Raw genomic sequence first — 20,505 nt, forward strand, 5'->3', positions numbered from 1 at the left:
GCATATTCAAAAGCAGACATTACCTTGCCAACAAAGGTCCGTCTAGTCAAGGCTATGGTTTTTCCAGTGGTCATGTATGGATGTGAGAGTTGGACTGTGAGGAAGGCTGAGCACCGAAGAATTGATGCTTTTGAACTGTGGTGTTGGAGAAGACTCTTGAGAGCCCCTTGGACTGCAAGGAGATCCAACCAGTCCATTCTGAAGATCAGCCCTGGGATTTCTTTGGAAGGAATGATGCTAAAGCTGAAACTCCAGTACTTTGGCCACCTCATGCGAAGAGTTGACTCATTGGAAAAGACTCTGATGCTGGGAGGGATTGGGGGCAGGAGGAGAAGGGGATGACAGAGGATGAGATGGCTGGATGGCATCACTGACTCGATGGACGTTGAGTCTGAGTGAACTCCGGGAGCTGGTGATGGACAGGGAGGCCTGGCGTGCTGCGATTCATGGGGTCGCAGAGTCGGACACGACTGAGCGACTGAACTGAACTGAATACCGCCTTAAACTCCAAACTAGGACCTAAAACATGTAACTTTTTTAAACTTTTTATTTTTTGCTGTGATGCAGGGCATGTGGGATCTTAGTTCCCTGACCAAGGATCAAACCCACGTTGTCCTTTACATTGGGAGCACAGAGTCTTAACTACTGGACTGCCAGAGCAGTCCCCACATAACCTTTTTTAAATGGGTTAATTTGATATCACAGACTGTTTTAACTTCTGGTCAAGCATTCACTCTGTGATACTATTGCCTAGTAAACTTCAGTTAGCAGGAAGGAGCTCTAATGGCTCCTGTGTACAATCCATTCTCAGTATGTCCTCAACAGGCAACATGAAATAGGATATTTACGGTAAAAATTTGGACTTCTTTGGACACTTATTCTGACCCAAATACTCCTAAAAACAAACCAAAAACATTAAGTGCTTGACAGAACTGCATCTTGGCAGATTCTTAGGGGGGTAAAAAAAGAAACTACACACTGTCTTTTAGAAAAGGATTTTTTTTTTTTAATTAGTAAAGAGAAGAAATAGGCTAAATTCTCAAATCCTATTTGATTTTACAAACTGACCTATAACATCATCCTTGGACTCTCCCTCTGTGTCCATTTCACTCACAACACATATTCTCATATATTCACCCATATGAGGAAGGGATTTCCTGTTAATGTTATTTGGCCAAGACCAGAAGTAATCTGTCAACCTTGTGACTAACCACTGAAGGTTAAGAGAGAGACATTCCCTCTCCTCTATCCACCTCTTCCTTCTTCACTCTGTTCCAGGAAAATGGTATTGATCACTTTTGCTCCATGATGAGGTCAGAAGTTTCCATTATCCAATCATCCATCCATTCATTCATTCATTTATACATACATAAATATCAATGACAAAATTTTCTTTTTCCATAGCAATTGCTAGAAGTCTGGAGGAAAGATCACCTGAAGACCCAAACTCTGATACTATGAGTATGTGAAAAATATCATACTGACTTTAAAAATAACTCTTTAATCATATTCACATAAGAGGAATAAAGGGCAGCACCAGGCTGACTAGGGAAGGGAGCAAGGAGTTCTCCCTCTGTCCAGATGTCAGCCTGGCACCGTTCTGAGATTACACACACAAGTGGGGCTGGGTGTGGAAGTAGAATAAGGGAGAGGACTGAAGAGACAAAGGTAAGAGGGGAGAGGAAGAGCTTGCAGTAGTCTCAGTCGGTGGACTCCAGCACAGATTCACTCAGCGCAAGGTCCCAGTAGTGCTCAGCCCCATGCTTTTTGAAATGCTCCCGAGCCATGTTCTCTGTAGGGCACTGTTTGAACTTCATCTCCCCAAAGCTCCGGTCTTTGGCTGTACCCTGGGAAAGAGACAAAACATGTAATAGAAACACTGCAATTTCTTATAATAGTCCTTTATAAAACCTGGTAACACTGTGTAGCAATGTGCCTAGCTGAAAGTGATTTTATGATAAAAACAATTCTAACCTCTACCCCCCTGGGTATCTGCTGAGTTCTCATGACTTTCTGTGGGTTTGTTTTTTTAATTGAATACAGGATTTCTTCGCTCTGGTGCCTGGATGGAAGAGTATGTCAGGACGGACTATGGGAGATGGGATGAACTTGTTTCCCACCAGGCCTCTAGGACCTTTAAGGAGAAAGGAGTTAGAGGCTAAAAGGACTCTTTTCACAAGACTTAGTGAGATTTTCATACCAGCAGGAGGGTTTGGGGCCCAATGACAAAGAACAATACAAGGGTGAGGGGGAGAGAGGAATGGGCGTGAGGGGGGGCTACGTGCAGACAACTACAACAGAAAGATACAGTACTTGGTAGAATCGTGTTCTCACCAAAGGCTGCAATGTCAGTCACAAATGCAACCTCAAGAGGCTTTTCAGGGACCAGATTCCAAAAAGGAGGCAAGAGCAGAACTTGGCTTGTTTCTGAATCTGAGAGACAATTCCTGAGGACTCTCAGAGGTAAAGAGAATTTTAAAGAGATGATGGGGCTGGAATATTAAATATGTAAGTGGGGACTTATGAGACACAGAAACAGTTATAATGGTTATTATTACCTAATTAGTATGCATAAATTGGAGGAATCTGGGATAAGACAGAAGGACACATGAAAAGCAATCAGTAGCAATTACCTATAGAGTGGTCTTAAGGAATCAGGGAGCTGGAAGGGACTATTTCAGTCAGGCTCTGTGTGGTTAGAATGTATTCTAATGAGTATTCACTACTTTTGAATTAAAATACTACTCTTTTTGGCCACACTTTGGGGTATGCAGGATCTTAGTTCCCTAACCAGGGACTGAACCCATGACCCCTGCAGAAGTGTGGAGTCTTAATCACTGGACCACCAGGAATTCCCAAAGTACTACTTTTATAATAAAGAACTGGTTCCTAAACATGAGCACATTTTAAAACTAGAAGATACTCATGTATTCAACCTAAAAGAATAAAATGAAAAAATTAACACAAAGGTAGAAAATACTTACAATGTATAAAATGTATTTTGAAGTGGTAATATAAAGGATTACTGCAGTATATCAAGTTAAGAATACAGTTACTGAGGAAATAAACTTTTAATGCTTTCTGGAGAAACAGGATAATATTTTACACTCCACAAAGGGTGAATGAGCCCTTAGTTCACAACTTGGCCTGAACAAGCATATGCACTCATTTATTCATGCTTAAGAACTAATAGTGGTTCACTAAGAAAATTTTAGGGATGAAAGAATGGTACAACCATAAAAATGTTCCATTTAAACAGTGATTTAGTCACATTTTATGAAGCATCATTACATAATAATTAAGTTTTCCACCAAAAAAAAAAAATAGCGAGGGAAAATAATATCCACATTTTATAGACAAAGCAACAGTATTTTATATTAAGTGTTACTTCATTGCCCAGTTGCACAGCTAGTAAGTGATACTGCCAACTTAGTCAACTTTATATTTTTTTCTTTTTGGAGATGCCATGCATGATCTTAGTTACCCAGCCAGGGATCAAACCCATGCCTCCTGCATTGGGAGTGTAGCATCTTAACACTGGACCACCAGGGAAGTCCGCAACTTTATATTCCTAAGTCTAGTACTTCTCTCACTATATCCAAAGAAAAATCCTACAATTCATTCCCCTCTTTCTAAGTGTCATATCCACGACTGAAATAAATAAACAGAGAATTTTTATTCTTGCCACCAGTTTTCCATAGTTTTCCCCAGATGGCATAAACTATACACCCATCAGTTTAAGTAAAATATAACCAGAAAGGATTTGCTGCCGAATACTTAACAATGAATTCCAAAAAGAAACACAAAGTACTTAAGGGATTAGTTATTATTTATAAACAGTCAGGAATTAGCTAAAGTTTTGCCTCACTGTTTAACAGAGGATCACCTACCTCCCAGACTAGTACACATTTGTTGGTTTTCTTCACAGCTTCCTCATCAGATTCCTCATCATCTGGAAAAGACAATATAGCTAAATCTTGCTCTAGACTTAGACGAGACACCAAGATTCAGGTTCCAAACAAACAGTATTCAAGCCTACCCAAATTCTTTTAAATATTACCACTTTTTCCTCATGTATTGGGATCAAATATCTTCTGTTACTCTTTATTTCCCCCCAATTAGACTGATACCTCCTATCCGGCAGGGACATTAATTAATTCAGCAAACATGGACTGAGTACCAACTCTGTGTCAAGAGCTGTGCCAGGTACTGGGAGTAAGGAGATAAAAGAACAATAAAAACTTGTCCTAAGCACTTCAGATGCCAAAACAATAGAGTCCATTCTCAAGGAGTTTTTAGTCTAATGAAGAAGGGCAGATATATGGAATGAAAATATCTTAGAACACTTGCAAAACAAAATACAAGTCAATTATCATAAAAAGTGTACTTTAAGTACAAAAATACAATGAGGAAGAACAAAAAGTATAAGAAGGCCAAAATTATGAAAAATAAGGTTCTCTGCACATGGTAAATGCTAACCTAGGTCTTCAAAGAAGGGAAGAATAAATATTGATGGAAGAATGATGGCCAGGAGGATGTCAAATAAATATATACAAGATAAACTTGGGCAAAAGAAAAGCATATTTTTCTGAATGAAGCAGAACTTTTTTTGGTCTAAAAAAATTTTTTTGCCTTCAATTCTTTAAAAAGCTTTTTATCAAAAAACTATACAATAAAAAAAAAAAAACTATACAATATAGACAATGCACATATGAGCGTGCAGCTTGCTGAAAATTCACAAACTAAATGTACTCATGTAGCCGGTATCCAGATTCTGGGCTAACAGAGAAACCAGCAAGTAGAAAGGCCTTACAGGACAGGCAGGAGAATAACTAATATTCATACAGTAAATACTTTATGAATGTCTAGCATATTTAAAGTCCAAAAGGGTTTTTCTAAGATTCTAAAACATTATCTAGTATTTGCAAGAGTGTGAGAGAGAGGGAATAGATGAATGGACCGAGTACCATCCCACCCACCTCCCACTTAATCCCCTCTAACCCCCATTCACCATCTCCCTTTGTGTTAGATGTCTGTTCATCCCACTTTATCCGATGCAGCATGAGACGCTTAAATTTCTTCTGGGCCTTGGGGCCTAGAAACAGAGAAGAAGAATTTTGCCAGAGTTGTGGAAGACCATGGGGTAGAAGGAACCTCTGAGCTCACTCAACGCTCAGACATTAATATGGTAGTTGAAGCAATCCCAGGAACCACATCCTAGGTTCTTCTACTTCAATAAATAAAGAAACAGAGGCCCAAGATATTGAACACAGGCATGACTCTTTTGCTCAATTCTCCCACCAGGCTAGTCACTCAAGGCCTAGGCGCCTCGCGTGTTTCAGACTCACCCCCTTCCACTACTACCACGTTGACATCCTTGTGCAGTACCACCACCCCTGTCAGGTACAGCTGCCCAGCATTGGCCTCAATCTTGAACTTCTTGGCTGGGTTGCTCAAATTTCGAACTCTGGAGAAGGGAAAGTTTAGTTATGGGCTTCATTTTAGCATCAGTAGCTGACTGAATGGAATGGCAAATAAAGATGGGTCCAAAATAGTTTTCTTTCTAAAAACAAAGGCATTTGGAGTAGGCAAATATACTAATGCTTGAAAGGTAGAATTGATGAATCTAGAAGTGCTTCTACTGCCTTAAACTTCTTCAAAGTCTAGCACAGTACACTTTACAACAAGTAGCAGGTAATCAAAATTTACTCTAAGAACAAAGGAGAGCTACTAACCATCATCCACAAATATTTATATGCTTGGTTATTCTTGACAATAAAAAGATCAACAAATTCTTTGCCCTCTAGATGCTTATAATGTAAAGTAGTCACAATACTATGCATGAAAATTTCTATAAGAACACATGAAAAACTGTTAGAGACAATTACCAATAGTGAGTGGTCCTGAGGATCAGAGAATAGGAAGGGGACTTTTTCAGTAAGTGTCCTTCTGTATTGCTAGAATGTTTTTTATCTTAGAGCACTCACTACTTTTATAATAATGTACCGTTTCTATAATAAAGAACTAGTTACTAAACATGAGCATATCTAAATAAAAGACATATATATACTTGACATGAAAGAGTAAAATGAAAACATTAAATCAACACAAACGGTAGAAAATAATTACAACACATAAAGTCCATTCTGGAGTGGAAATAAAAGGATTACTGCAATACACTAGGATAAGGATACAGTTAACTGAGGGAAAAAACTTTTAATGTTTCCTACAAAAACAGTATTTTATGCTTCATAAAGAATGAATGAGCCTTAGTTCACATCTTGACCTGAACAAGCATATTCACATTCATTCTTCAGAACTAACATTAGTTCACTAAGACCTCAGAGATAGAAGAGTAGGTTTTTAACCCTCATCGCTGTAAAAGATCTACTAGCTCTTGATGTATACCAGGATCATTAAAGAGAGTAGAGCTGATGTTAGGTATGCTTTATACCAGTGATTCTGCCTTGAGCACTTGGAAAATGTTTTGGTATTTCTAAGGGAAACACTGGCCCAGTCTGGACACCTACCTATATACAGATATGTGTACCCCCTGTGAAATGTCTTCTTTAAGCTTTTTAATTTTCTTGACCTTTCTCTGTTCTGCTGTAAGTTTTCGGGCAGCATTGGCCTCTTCATGCGCTCTGTCGTGACAGGAAGGACATCCACAAGTGAGAAAGGCATTGCAGATCAGAAGCAGGGCTGAGGGAAAGAGAGAGCAACGGAGAACTCTCCCCTCCCTCCAAATATGGATCCCCCAGAAGAGTTCGGGAAAGGTACTTGCCCTGGGTTTCCACCCAATCCCATGGCACTTACTTCTGTCTTTTTGCCATCTGAGCTCTGACATGGGCTTCTACCTTCGTGGGGTCTTGAACAGCTTCCGTTCCTAATACTCGCATCAGATTTGAAATTCTCACTGCAGTGAAGAGATGACAGAGATCAATCTCCTAAGTCACCACTCCAGCTAGGGTAATCTGGCAATCTCTTCCTACCAATTCATATTGTTGCCCTATTTCAAATCTGCTCAAAACTCACTTCCTCCAAATACTTCTACCTTGAAAGCCCAATTAATTCAGCATTTGTGGGAGGTCAATTAATCTCAGTAATTGGTATACATTTATTCACACTGCTTGAAAATTCGTGAAAGAAAACGAACTTAATTTTGTTGGTATTTTTCACTTTCACTGCAGCATTTAGTGAAAGATCCTATACATAACAGTGCTCACTCAAAATACTACTAACTGATACTGGAAACTATAGGAGTGAGGTTTTTTAAACTGCATTTTCATTTTTTAAACATTTAAGAATTATGTATACCACAACTCTGTGCAAATACTCCAACTACTATCTCCATAAACTTTAAGACGATTATTTTTCCAGGAAGGTAAGAATGTTATACGGTCAATATTACTTAAGAAACAGGCTTAAATGACCTCTACAATGACTATGTTGATCTGATTTAATAAAGAAAGACAGTAGAAAATTTGGGAAAGGAAAAACCAATGAATGATTCTGAGAAACAAAAAGCATTCAAATATACAGAAATACTAAAGATCCTCTAGAATGACAGGAAGAAAAACTTTCCACCTTTTCTTCCCTGCCTTTAAGATCTGTACCTTTGGGTTCTGGAGGAGGCATCAGGCCCAGCCTGACTTTCTCCTGTAGCTCCTTCTGTGCTTCCCTCCTCGTTTGCCTTCGAAGTTTCTTCTGTTCCTTCTTGGTCAGATATACTCCCAGAGTAACTGGTGTGTCATTGTCAACTGTCAGGCAGAGAAATGAATATACCAAAGCAATTAGCATATTACAGGGATATGGGTGAATATCAATCACATTAAAAAGAACTTTACAGCAACACAGATGGACCTAAAGATTGTCAGACTGAGTGATGTAAGTCAGACAGATAAAGACAAATATATAATGCTTATATGTGGAACCTAAAAAAAGTACAAATGAACTTATCTTTTAATAAAACAGAAATAGTTACAGCCGCTGAAAACAAACTTAAGGCTACCAGGGGCTACAGGGAGAGGGATAAATTAGAGGACTGGGATTGACAGATACCCATTACTATATATACAGTAACTAATAAGGATCTACTACATAGCACAGGGAACTCTACTCAATACTCTGTAATGGCCTATATGAGAAAAGAATCTAAAAAAGAATGGGTTTATGTATAAATGATATACTGTGCTGTACACCTGAAACTAATATAACATTGTAAATCAACTATGTCCCAATAAAAATTTTTTTTAAAAAAGGACTTTTAGCTTGTTTTTAGTTATTTTTAGGTCATCATAGTAGTATTACAGTTATGTTTTTATTAAGTATTCTTGGAACTTCCCTGGTAGTACAGTGGCTAGGACTCTGTGCTCCCAATTCAGGGGGTCTGGGTTCAATCCCTGGTCAGGAAACTAGATCTCACATGGTTCAACTAAGAGTCTGAATGCCGCAACTAAGACCTGGTGCAGCCGAACAAATAAATAAATACTAAAAAAAAAAAAAAAAAGGAGTAAAAAGTATTCTTATTTTTCACGAGTCATGTTCTAACTTGTTTTTCTTTACGCAACTGAATTTGATAAACTGAAACATGGCAGATATCGAAAAAAAGATTAGAGCTGCTCTGACTGCTCTGCGTGAGGATTTGGGGTATGCAGAGGGTATCCAGAATCCCATCTGGATCATACCTACTAAACCTCAAGGTGTCTACGGAATCTAACTTGAAAACCACTGGCCAAGATGATGAAATTTCTAATTTAAGAGTTACAGGGATTGGGAAAAATCCTCTGGGCTCCCAAGTCAATATATTAAAACAAACAAAACCCCCTACATTCTTCTAATGATTCACACTGAAGACAACTAAATAGATTCTGATTAAGTACAATTCAGTGGTTATTATTATTTTTATTATCTCAAAGTCTGAATCTATTTTTCTGAATTTATTAGAGATCCTGATAAACAAAGTTACTGAGTAAAAACTAACCTTCTCTGTTCATCTCAAATCTGATCAAAGTGTTAGCATCGTCTGTGATTACTTGAAAAAGGAATGTCAGTTAGTGTCATCTGTACATATGAGAAAATTCTGTATTGTAAGTGATTTATCCAGGGGTTACAGGTACAACTAAAACCAATCTCTTCTGACTAAGCCAACAGACTTTCGCTACAAAACAGATAAACAGAAAGGCTGAAGACCAGGCAGACTGAAGATGGCAGGGGTTTAGTGGTGGTGTGCTAGATTAGAGTTGGGAGTCAACACTATTGCAAAAGCCCAATATGAAATACAGATATCCATCAGTGAGGCCATCTCTAGTTTAGACCTCAATGCTCTATAATAGCTGCACTCTCCAATACTGTAGCCACTAGCCACATGTACTATTTAAATTTAAATTAAAATTGAAAAAAATTGTTAAAAATCAGTCCCTCAGCTATATTAGTGCAACTCAGTTTTCAAGTTCTCAGTAGTCATGTGTGAATAGCAGCTATAGTACAGACAGCCCAGACAGAAATTATATCCATTATCACATAAATTCTTATGGGCTAACACTTGTCTAGAGCTTTGACTGAGTAATCTCTATATTACCTGGAGGGTTGAGCTGGGCTGGATGTTCAACAAGATTTGTGATTCCAAAATAATCTTCTCTCTTGGGATTTTCCTCTGTACTAAAATTGGAGGAAGAAGGGAAAACAGGATATGTGGGTAGAGACGATTCCAAGAGAGAGGCAATCTCAGAAACACAATAAAAAAATCCACTTGCCATAGTGCATTCTAGTACTTATTAAAAGTATTTGCATATCTATATATGCAATTAGATTACATGTAATTTTCAAGATAAGAAAATGGTCCCACTAAGGTTGGATGCACTCTCTACACCAGTCATTCTCAACCTTTTTTTCCTACCCTAACACACTTAACAGATACCATATTCTGTCATTAGTAACAATAATTTTCTGGGACAGTGGTTGACAAAGGATAAGGAAAGGCTGAGACACAATCTCCTTAAGTCATGTATCAGAATAATGGAGGAGATATGATTAAAGGTCTCTGAATGTTTCTTATATACTTTATTTATCATTCTCTCCCTCATCAACTAAGAATCCTTTCTCTATTCTAGGACTGGATCTTTAAGAAATGTAAACATCTAAGTAGCAAAAGAAGGTAATTAAGAAAACAAATATGCTAAAACACTAACAATGTATAACAAAGCAAGCAGAAAATATTTGCGTCCAATCCTCCTACATTTATTGACCCAAAAAACTAAAAACAACCCATAGAACATATTCTTTATGGCGCTTGTATATGGTTATCTATTTGCCTTAGATTTAAAATTTTTACTTAATGCATGAGTACCATCTTTCCCATTAAAACTCTAGCCTTATTAAAAGGTATTTACCAACAAACTCACAGGTCAAAGCCATTGGGGATGATGTAAGAGTCCCACCACTCAATTTCAGGGATGTCACCTTCTTTCAATTCCTTCTTAGGAGCAATGAGGGCCAGTCTAGTTGAAGTATGAATTCCTGTTTTTCGAGCAGCCTGTGAGATCTCTGCCTGCAGCTTCTCTAGTTGAGCCTAAAGACAAGTTAAGACAAGAAGATAAACTGGAATCAAAGAAAACAGGGAAGTAGTAGAATCCCAAATCTTAAAACACTCCCTTGTTGAACTCTTTACATCGAACACAACAAATTCAGATTTTCTGAAAGCTAAGAAAAAAGAGCTGTTCTGCTTTACTTTATTCATTACTTGGTTGATTTCCATATATATGGCTCTCATCATCACCCCTCTATCCCAGTGTGTGCCTGCAGCAAATATGCAGAAATGGAATTTTATGGAAAACTTCTGAGAGGATGAAAACAAGAAGGTAAAAGTCACTGAATATATGGTCAATTAAACTATCCAGGAATGTGGATTGTCTGCAGCAAATTTTAACAGCAGGCTAGCTTTCCTCAGATGTCCTGAGGTTTCTGAACAGTTTCCCTCCACTGATTGTTGTATGTAGAGAATTTTCAAATTCAATTTCCTTTCTACCTAAGTAGAACTTAAGTAACTGAGAAAACAAATCACTAAAAATCAAGTATTCTAGGAATAAATACAGTATTTTAAAAATTACTCATTGCTTTACTACTTATTTATTTAATTGCCAAAAACATAGAGAATTAAGTTGACAGTATTTCAGGATTACATTCAGTTTCCTTTGTCACCTTCCTAACTTCTTCAAATTTCTAATTTTATTCTAAGCCAGATACCTTTGTCCGTAATCGTTGGGCAATCTTTTCAAATTTGCCCTTGTCATGGAATTTAAAAGTGCGTCTCTGGCGCTGGGAAGGGGCAATTGAGACTCGTGGATCAAAAAAGGTATTAGATTCCATGTCTTCTGATGGCTTTTCTTTTAGCTGTTGCTTGAATTGTTCCCTCTTCACAGCCCGAATATTGGCCTTCAGAGTAGGCATTCTGTGTGTCAGCTCAATTTCCTTGCCTGTTGCATCCACAGTTCGACCTTGTTCATCAAGAATCAATGGTGTAGGTTTAGTTTGATCTTTTAACTCCACCTTCCTGAAAAATAGCCCGAAAGAGGAATAAATCCCATATAAAACAATAAGGCAGGAAAACAAACACAAAAAATATAAACAAATCAAAACCCACCAGAGACAATTAGGTTACAAAATTCTAAGGAATATAAACCCATCAATGAGTAATAACATCTTGACTGAATATATGAAGCTGGACAGTTGAGTATGGAGTATAATTAGATGAAATGAACTTACAAATTACAATGGCAAGAAGTTGGAATCCTATCATTCTTTACTCCTGAATTCTTGAGTCAGGGAATGGCAAACCAATTGAGGTACTAAAAATAAAGCCTATCACCTTTACCCAGTTGCAGAGAACTCTCAGATCTGGTCTCACTCAATACGGTTTAATGGAAATAGCTCTTGAGTTAGGAACCAGGAGACCTGATCCTGTTCTTAGCTCTAATACTGGAGGAATAATCTTAATTTTAGTTCTACCATTCATAAAAAGAAGATAAACTCTGCAACAAAAAAACCAAGAGAATAAATTCAATTGGTATTTACTGAACATATATAAGAAATATGAAACCAAGAAATGATTTAAGTTCCTTGGAAGGAAAGGATAAGTAACACTCAAAGGTATTTATTGCTTCTCAAGCTTCAGAAAAAACGAATTCCATGAAATAGATACTCACGGGGGAGCAATGCCCATAGCATGGAGATTGGCCAGGCCCACCATGTTGGCATTGCCGATGAGCCCTGGCTTCAGTGCCAGCTGGGCTTGGATGCGGGCTTGTAGTTCAGCTGCTTTCCTTGCCTTCTCAATGGCATCATTCATGAAAGTGGCGGCCTGGGAGGGCTGAATAGTGTTGCCAATTGGAAGTCGCTCTGGTTGGGAGGATGAAGGAGTCTTTGGCTGTGAGATAGAGAAAAAGAAATCAGAATCAGAAAAAATTAACATAGGCAAACAGATCTCTCTCTTTTACACACACACACACACACACACACACACACACACACACACATGGAGCGGTGGACTGTGGTAAATTGAGGGTGGAGCATGCAGTCATTTTCTGGACTCTCATTTGAGTAGGTGGCAAGAAATTCTGTGTTTAACAGTCTTCTTTTCAGAGAAACCTGAAAAGAGGTTACAATACCTGAGGTGTAGGAGGGCTAATGAAGCTCAGTTGCTTTTTCCTTTCCTCAATTTGCCGTGTTGCTGCCTCCATCATCTGTTTGATCTGCTCTCAGTGGGGTAAAAAGTTGAAAAACAGTTAACACCTCTTTTTTATTTCTCCCATACAGGTTCCTAAACTCAAAGGGCTTTTAGGTCTAGAGAAACTAGTATTTTTTGAATGATCCCATCATATTCTGCCTGTACCATAGGCTAGCAAATTTAGTAAAGATAAGCTTACACAGTTGATCACTGGAATTTTTCAACCTATCTTCCCAAGGCAGGACTGGCATGTTAAGTAGTAACACAGCTTGATGAGTAAGACTCTGGAGTCAGGGAAACCTGAGTTTGAATCTTAACTCTGCCATTTAATGCCTGTGTGACCTTGAACATTGTATTTAATTCTTAAATCTCCAAGTGTCTAAAAGGAGTAAAAACAGTACCTACCTTACACGGTAACTGTGAACATTTAAATAATGCATGCAAAATAGAATCCATAATATTATTATATTTAAAAAAAAACCACTACTGGTCCTTGAGTTCCTAGTTTGGGTAACCAGAGTCCACAATGTAGACTTGCTTCCTAGTCTCCATCAATCCCTTCCTCTGTCCTAAGGAAATTCAGAAAAATAAGCTTTGAGAACATGATCCAGTAACTCTTCTTGAATTTCCGAAAAGAGTCTGCTGTCAAGGTGCTTCAAGGTTATTTTTTTTAATTTATTTTTAACAATTTCTTAAATAGTGACATATTTACATAGTTTAAAATTCAAGAAGTACAAAAAGTATACTCTGAAAATATTTACTATTTATATGGTATCAGAATTTTTAAACAATGCCCATTTTAAATACATAGATAATTTCTATTAAAAAAAAAAACCAAGTCAATCTGAAATTATTTAAGTGGATTAAGCTTTCTGCATTATATTATTTGGAAATTCTTCTCTGTCATCATGCTGAGTTCTAATTATTTCAATAATTTTCTTAATGACACAGTGAGGTAGATATCTGAGCAAATGATGTATGTAACACACCTTCCTTGCCACATAATAGGTGCTCAAAATGCTATTTCAATAGCCTTCAACTGGGCTGCTGTTGTTGTCATTCAGTCACTAAGTCATGTCTGACTTTGCGACCCCATGGACTGTAGTCCGCCAGGATCCTCTGTCCATGAGATTATTCTGGCATGAATACTGGAGTGGGTTGCCATTTCCTTCTCCATTCAACTGGAATCTCTCCTGGTTAAACCAAGAAATGATGAAACAGAAAGCAGAAAAGAAAATTTCCCCAATGCTAACATTTAGTTCAAATTAAGGATACAATAAATCCATCTCTTTCTTCTTCAACTCTCAAAACCACCGCTTCCAGTTCTTAACTACTAACCTGGAGCTTAGTCAGCATGCCAGGACTCTCTGAGGGAGGCCCAGGGATCACTTCTGGCTCCTCTTCTACCTCCTCAAAACGGGGTATCCGTCGCTTCTTTACTCCTGATGATTCCTTGGAGATCTCAGAGTCATCACCAAACACTTCCTAAGGGAACCCAAGGTGAAAGAAGAGTTGTATCCCTGCCCATGGGAGAAGGGAAGAACAATTCTAGTCCTTATCAGTATTCTGTGGCTTTTCCCAGAGTCTTCTATACCCTCCACCAAATGGACCATCTCACCCATCTCAACTTCATTATTTTCCTACTCCAGTCAAACAAATTCCATCCCCATATTCTTATAAATGTTCCCATCCCAAGGTCTTTGCAAATCTTACGGCCCACATTTGTAATTATCTCCCTCAACTTTTCCCCCAATCCAAACCCTGCCTAAAACTCACCTCCTCCAGGAAGTTTTCCTCATTAATAATCTCATCCCACTCTGATCAAACTGTTGTTTCACATCCTTTTAGTACTTAAGAACTTGGTTCATACTAGGTAAAATTACATTGTTGATATTTGCTTGCCAAGTGTTAAGTCTTTCAATGTCACTATGTACTTTCTCCCAGCTAGCGTCTAAGCTCTTCCAGGATAGGGGTTTTCTCTCTTCTTCAATATTCCCCAATAACACTTTGTTCTCATCTAACAATGGGAACTCAAATATGTTGACTAATTTGCAGGATGAACTTAACAGGACCAAGAGTGGCCAACTGGAAGGGACAATGGGAAAAAGCAAATGTACACACCGGTGGTAGGCTTTGGGTGACATCCCCTCTTCACTAGGAGGGCTCGTGTTTTGCAAGGACATATCCTCGGCCAGGGGCGAGCGCTTCCTGGAACTCCTACAGTTCAAGAAAAAGGACTCTCCCATAATATATTGTGTGGGATGGGGACTGAATGGACCAAAATGGGACCCAACTCCCAAGGCTATCTAGATTTCCTTCAAGAAACCATTTTTATTAATCCCACCCAATGTAGTCACTTTATTTGTAGCAGGCCCTCAGCACTTATACAGTACCATGTCCTACCAAAACCATAATCTTCACTCTACAGATCTGTGAATTTCTCCTTAAGTGTAACAAAATTCAACTAAGTCTGAAACTTTATAGTCAACCTTAAAATTTCCATGAAAACTGCTACTTGGATTTTATCATTTTTGTGACTGTATTTTGTTCAGCCCTCCCATCCCCAAACCCCTGAACTGAAAATTCCTTTAAGGCAAGGACTATCATTCCTCTGATCACCCTGCAAAACCCTCAACGCAAACAGCACACAAATCTCTATTTCTCTTGGTTCCACAGCCTGGTCAGGGACCAAACAGACACAGCTTATTCACTCTTGTGACTCAGGAAAAGCAAAAGGATAGCCAAGGAATCAAAAGCACTTTAGAAGGTTTGATGGAAGTTGCAGAAAAGATTTTAAGAGACAGAAAAGAAAAGAGATAGATCAGCTACTTGACACTGTTAATACTGAAAGAGACCATGACCAATCAGCAGCTACTGGATAAAAAGTGAAGAAAGTAAGGGAGTAATGATGGTCCCTTTAAGTATTCCACTCATGGGGCCAGGTGACCTGCAATATGCTATACAGCAAAGAGTAGGCTCTCAGGACATATGGTAAAAAGTGAGTTCTTAGGTATCCCATCTACAAGTCATTGCAGAGAAATATGTGAAAAGCAGGAACAATGAGGTCTATAGCTCAGGGAGCAGTGAAGTCACATTCTGAGCAATCTATTAGGCCTCAAGTAAATCAAAGCATAAAATCTTACAGTAATATATTTATTTTTTAAAAAAGGAGATTTAGGGAAACATAAGAACCCAAACTCCTAACTGTATATGAAAAAGGACAAAGCAACTGTTTTCTTGGAACATTTTAACCCATGAACTTAGGCAGTTCATCACCATACGATGGTGATAATACAAGTTCACCCCTTCTACTTCTATATCTAAGTAACTCTCTTAAATATCAGGTATTCTAATAATGGATATTAAAGTGTGAGCCAGGTAAGCTCAGCAACTTTGTTACCATTCAAATCACTCATCAGATAGTTAACTGTAACCTACCTTTAGCTCTCGTTTCCTGCTCCGGTCACTGCTGGACTTGGAATGCCTAGAGCTTCGGCCTTCCTCCACAGCTTCAAACAGTTTGTCCACAAATCGGAGAGTAGAATCATCAAGAAAAGGTTTCAGATGGTCTGACCAGAAAAAAAGAGGTGGCAAGGTTGAAAAGGTATTTCGTCCAGATACCAACACTGGAATTTTATGCCTAGGAGGGAGGGAAATGCTTTCTTAAGTTTTTTGTAGGATTCTCATAAATTCTCTTACACTGAATGATTTTGCCCCATGAGATAAAAATACAGTTTTTTTGGAGTAGGAAGTAGCAGAGCCAGAGCAACCTGTTTAGGTTGAGCATCAAAGTTTAGGGTGAATAACCACTGTAACTTTTCCTAAACTGCAAGCTGGAGGAGACTACCATTAACAAAATCTACCTCCTCAACTTTTTAAATGTATTTTATAGAGACTTCTATATGCTTAGATGTTGACCTGAATATATCCATCTGACTTTAGCATATTTCCTAAGTAAATATAATTTAGGTAACTCAGTGCAGCGGTCAAAGGAAATCAGTCTGAGATTCAAAATATGTCACAAATAGTATTAAAAAAAAGGAAAATTAATTATTTAGGCTATTTCCATTATAATGGAGAGTGAAAAAGCCACTTTAAAACTAAATATTAAAAAAAACTAAGAGAATGGCAACCGGATCATTTCACAGCAAATAGAAGGGGAAAAGGTGGAAGCAGTGACAGATTTCCTCTTTCTGGGCTCTAAAATCACTGCAGATGGTGACTGCAGCCATGAAATTAAAAGACATTTGCTTCTTGGCAGGAAAGCTATGGTAAATCTAGACAGTGTGTTAAAAAGCAAAGACATCACTTTGCTGACAAAGGTCCATATAGTCAAGGCTATGGTCTTTTCAGTAGTCATGTACGGTTGTTGAGAGCTGGACCATAAAGAAGGCAGAGAATTGAAGAATTGATGCTTTCAAACTGTGGTGCTGGAGAAGATTCTTGAAAATCCCTTGGCCAGCAAGGAGACCAAACTAGTCAATCTTAAAGGAAATCAATCCTGAGCATTTTATTTAGGATTCATGCTAAAGCCAAAGCTCCAATACCCTGGCCAGCTGATGCGAACAGCTGACTCACTGGAAAAGACCCTGATGCTAGGAAAGATTGAAGGCAGAAGGAGAAGATGCCAACAAAGGATGAGATGGTTGGATGCCATTACCAATGCAATGGACATGAACTTGGGTAAACTCCAGGAGATGGTGAGGGATAGGGAAGCCTGGTGTGCTATAATCCATGGGGTTATGAAGAGTCGGACACAACTTGGTGACTGAACAACAACAATTATAATGCAAGAGAAAATAAAATGTGGCCTGACCTTTTTTCAGATGCTCCTAACATAGAGAATTTTGGGGAACTTCAAAGTAGCATTTGCAGTCATCCAACATGTTAAGCCAAAAGATTCAGAAAGATCACACATACCAGCTGCTTTCTTCTTGTCCATGCCCTTCCCCACACAGTTCAGTGCTGCTGTGACCACTGTGGGCTCTGAGAAACCCAGCACCCTCTTCACTGTCTTTTCTATCCATGGTTTCAGTTCATCCAGCTCCCTCTTAGATAGTGCCATTCTTTGGGAAAAGGAGGATAGCTCAAAACAGGATTCAATACTGCACCTAAAAAGAAATCAGTAAAGTTAGAGAACAAGAAAAGACTAAAAGGACCCCAGGCAATGATTAGTATATCAGGAATACTTTCCCCACTGCTATTTTCAATCCTGGGCAAGTTCCTCTAACCTCATTTCAAGCCAAATACTCTCAACTTATACTTCAAAACAGAAAGAACTACATTGTTTGATTTTTAACCCTAACTCAGTAATATCATCAGCTAATCAATGAAATCTGTGGAATAAACAAACAACCCTTGTGAAGAACCTAGTCTGAGAAATGAGTTCTAGCTTCTTTTCTGATTATCATATTCAACAAGGACTGTAAAACATATAACATGAAAACAAGACTGAAAAAGCCCACTCACAGGCCAACTTTTCTATTCTTCCTACTTCCAGGCAGGCATTCCTTAACCCAGGGCTTCTTTTAAGGGAGACAAAGAAGAGATGGCTTATCCAGGTTACATCTTACATTAAAGCTCCTAATCCTCAAGCCTGTTCTGTCACATTTCTCTGTATTCATTGTCATCCCAGTGAGAATTCTGTACCCAGATCCTTTTCTCTTTTGTTCTACAGGGTCTCTGTCATAAGTAATCCCTCAGTTCAGAAAAGGTTACCCTCATGCACTGTGGTGACCTGAATGGGAAGGAAGTCCAAAAGGGAGGGGATATATGTATATGTATGACTGATTCATTCTGCTGTACAGTAGAAACTAACACAACATTGTAAAGCAACTATACTCCAATAAAAATTAATTAAAAAAAAGATTACCCTCATTTTGGATGTACTCTTTTCACCTTTATCCTTCTATTTTTTAGCTTAATACAGAAACCATCATACAAGACTCTACAACAATCTGTTATTTAATACAAATTGGTACAATTCTTGAACTTTATTCATGTTTATAGTCTTATCTCCTACTGAAACCTCAAAACTCTACATGAGCAGAAAGAAAATTTTATTTCTATAATTTTCTCCATATTGTCTAAAAGACAATAAATTAGACTGACCTCAATTCCAAGTTAACCTCCTCCCAGAAGTGCCACACATCAGGGTTCGATTTGGGTGTCAATTTTTCAAGATGTTTTAAGACATCTTTTCCCTAAAAGGTACAGCTTGATTAACTTCTAATTGTTGGCAGGTTTATCCTCCAGAAGACCTATTGCTAAATAGTGTATGTAATTTTGGTATAACCATATGAAACCAGTAGCTTAAAGTCAGAAACTAGGGGTGTAGTATTTTGTGCCTCGGTGACATGTAATATGAATAAATCTGCAGTGGCTTTATTTACCCATCAGGAGATAGCAGGATAGCCTATCAATCTCAACATGTTAACTGTGCATTGTTCAAAAGATGCATATTCAGACACCACAGAGTGAAGAGCTCACACGCACCTCTACCATTTACCAGCCTTCTGACAAGTAATTCCTCTGAGCCTCAGTTCACTCATCCTACAAAATGAGGACAACTGTCATTCTTACAAGGCACTTAATTCATTCAATAAATATTTACTGCAAACCTAGTAAGTTTCAGGCAGCCTACTGAGTGCTGAGGATACACATAACGGTGAACCAGACAGACAGGAATTCTTGCCTTAACAGAACTTATATTCCACTGGAACTGAATCATAGGCTAGAAAGGGTAAACAATTCCAAAATCCAGAGTTACAAATGGGGCATCACTCTATTAGATGAAAGGTGTGCCCAAGCACTATACTAACAAATGTACACAACTTCAACCCATTTCTCCGTAAGATAACGTGCAAACTAAACAGCCAATAGGCAAAATAAAAGTTCCAAACAGTAACGAGCTTTGTCACTAATCAATTGTTCAACAGTAACTGCGTGGGGTAGGGGTGGGGTGTGGTTCTGGTGTGGAAGGAGAGGAAGGCAGAATGATCTCTGAATGAGCAGGGAACAGAATTTAATCTTCTGAAGGATTTCCTTTCTCTGTTCTTTGCTACAAGTCGAATTTCATCCCTGAAACTCCCATTCGTTTCTTTTTTGCTCTTTCCGCCTCTCTGAGCAGCCCGCTACTCACCTGTTCTACCCCAACTCATCTCAGTGCTAGTCCCATCAGCTCGTCCCTTTCCCGCCCCCGCCCTTTCCCTCTCAACAACCTCATTCCAACCCGTTCTCCCACAGAACCTTGTTCTTTTCTCAGCTTCCTTTCCGCTGAACCTTCCCGCCTCTGTCCTTCTCTCGAACTGTACCCTACCCCAAACACTAGGACAACAGGATACCCTCTCCGGGCCCCGGGCCACCACTCACCTCACAAACTTCAGCCCCTGAGACGGAGCCCGAACGTTACACCGGAACCGGAAACGCTCTAGCCGCCCTATGGCCTGCCGTCCTACCGCCACGGCCGCCGCCACGCCGCGGTCCCACAACGCGTGACGAGAGAGGGTGGGGCCGCCGGTTCGCGCAGTCGTAGTGGCCACTTTCCCCGAGAGAGGGAGCGCATGCGTAGCGGAGTCATGAAGTTTTACGTTTGCTAGTTCCTCGCCTCGTCGGTTTCCCAGGTAAAGGTGTGCAACGTTAGTGTTACCTGAAGCATAAATCGGGCTGCCTGTAGTATTCCTTCCAGGTTTCCCTGGTAGCTCAGACGGTAAAGCGTCGCCTGCAATGCAGGAGACTTGGGTTCGATCCCTGGGTGGGGAAGATCCCCTGGAGAAGGGCAA

At 39.0% G+C, this 20,505-nt stretch overlaps 1 protein-coding gene across 6 annotated transcripts; it reads right to left on the reverse strand.

The window, feature by feature from the left end:
• Positions 1-1,481: 1,481 nt before the first annotated feature.
• PRPF3 (pre-mRNA processing factor 3) lies at positions 1,482-20,242 on the reverse strand. 6 transcript variants are annotated; one of them, XM_006049232.3, is made up of 18 exons: positions 20,096-20,184; positions 19,220-19,276; positions 18,836-18,927; positions 17,645-17,835; positions 16,163-16,293; positions 14,063-14,209; positions 12,666-12,749; positions 12,204-12,424; positions 11,245-11,551; positions 10,404-10,570; positions 9,581-9,660; positions 7,617-7,760; positions 6,817-6,916; positions 6,531-6,644; positions 5,349-5,467; positions 5,012-5,095; positions 3,891-3,952; positions 1,482-1,847 (listed from the first exon to the last, which is right to left on the reverse strand). In XM_006049232.3, the coding sequence occupies exons 2-18, from the start codon at positions 19,226-19,228 to the stop codon at positions 1,701-1,703; spliced, it is 2,199 nt and encodes a 732-aa protein (XP_006049294.1). In that variant the 5' UTR covers positions 19,229-19,276; positions 20,096-20,184; the 3' UTR covers positions 1,482-1,700. The 6 variants fall into 6 exon arrangements, with proteins under 6 accessions (XP_006049294.1, XP_006049296.1, XP_006049297.1 ...); XM_006049234.3 differs by lacking the exon at positions 19,220-19,276 and having other exon boundaries at positions 20,096-20,160; XM_006049235.3 differs by lacking the exon at positions 18,836-18,927 and having other exon boundaries at positions 20,096-20,155.
• Positions 20,243-20,505: the final 263 nt, after the last annotated feature.

Source organism: Bubalus bubalis, chromosome 6, assembly GCF_019923935.1.
Source record: "Bubalus bubalis isolate 160015118507 breed Murrah chromosome 6, NDDB_SH_1, whole genome shotgun sequence".
NCBI classification, from domain to species: domain Eukaryota; kingdom Metazoa; phylum Chordata; class Mammalia; order Artiodactyla; family Bovidae; genus Bubalus; species Bubalus bubalis.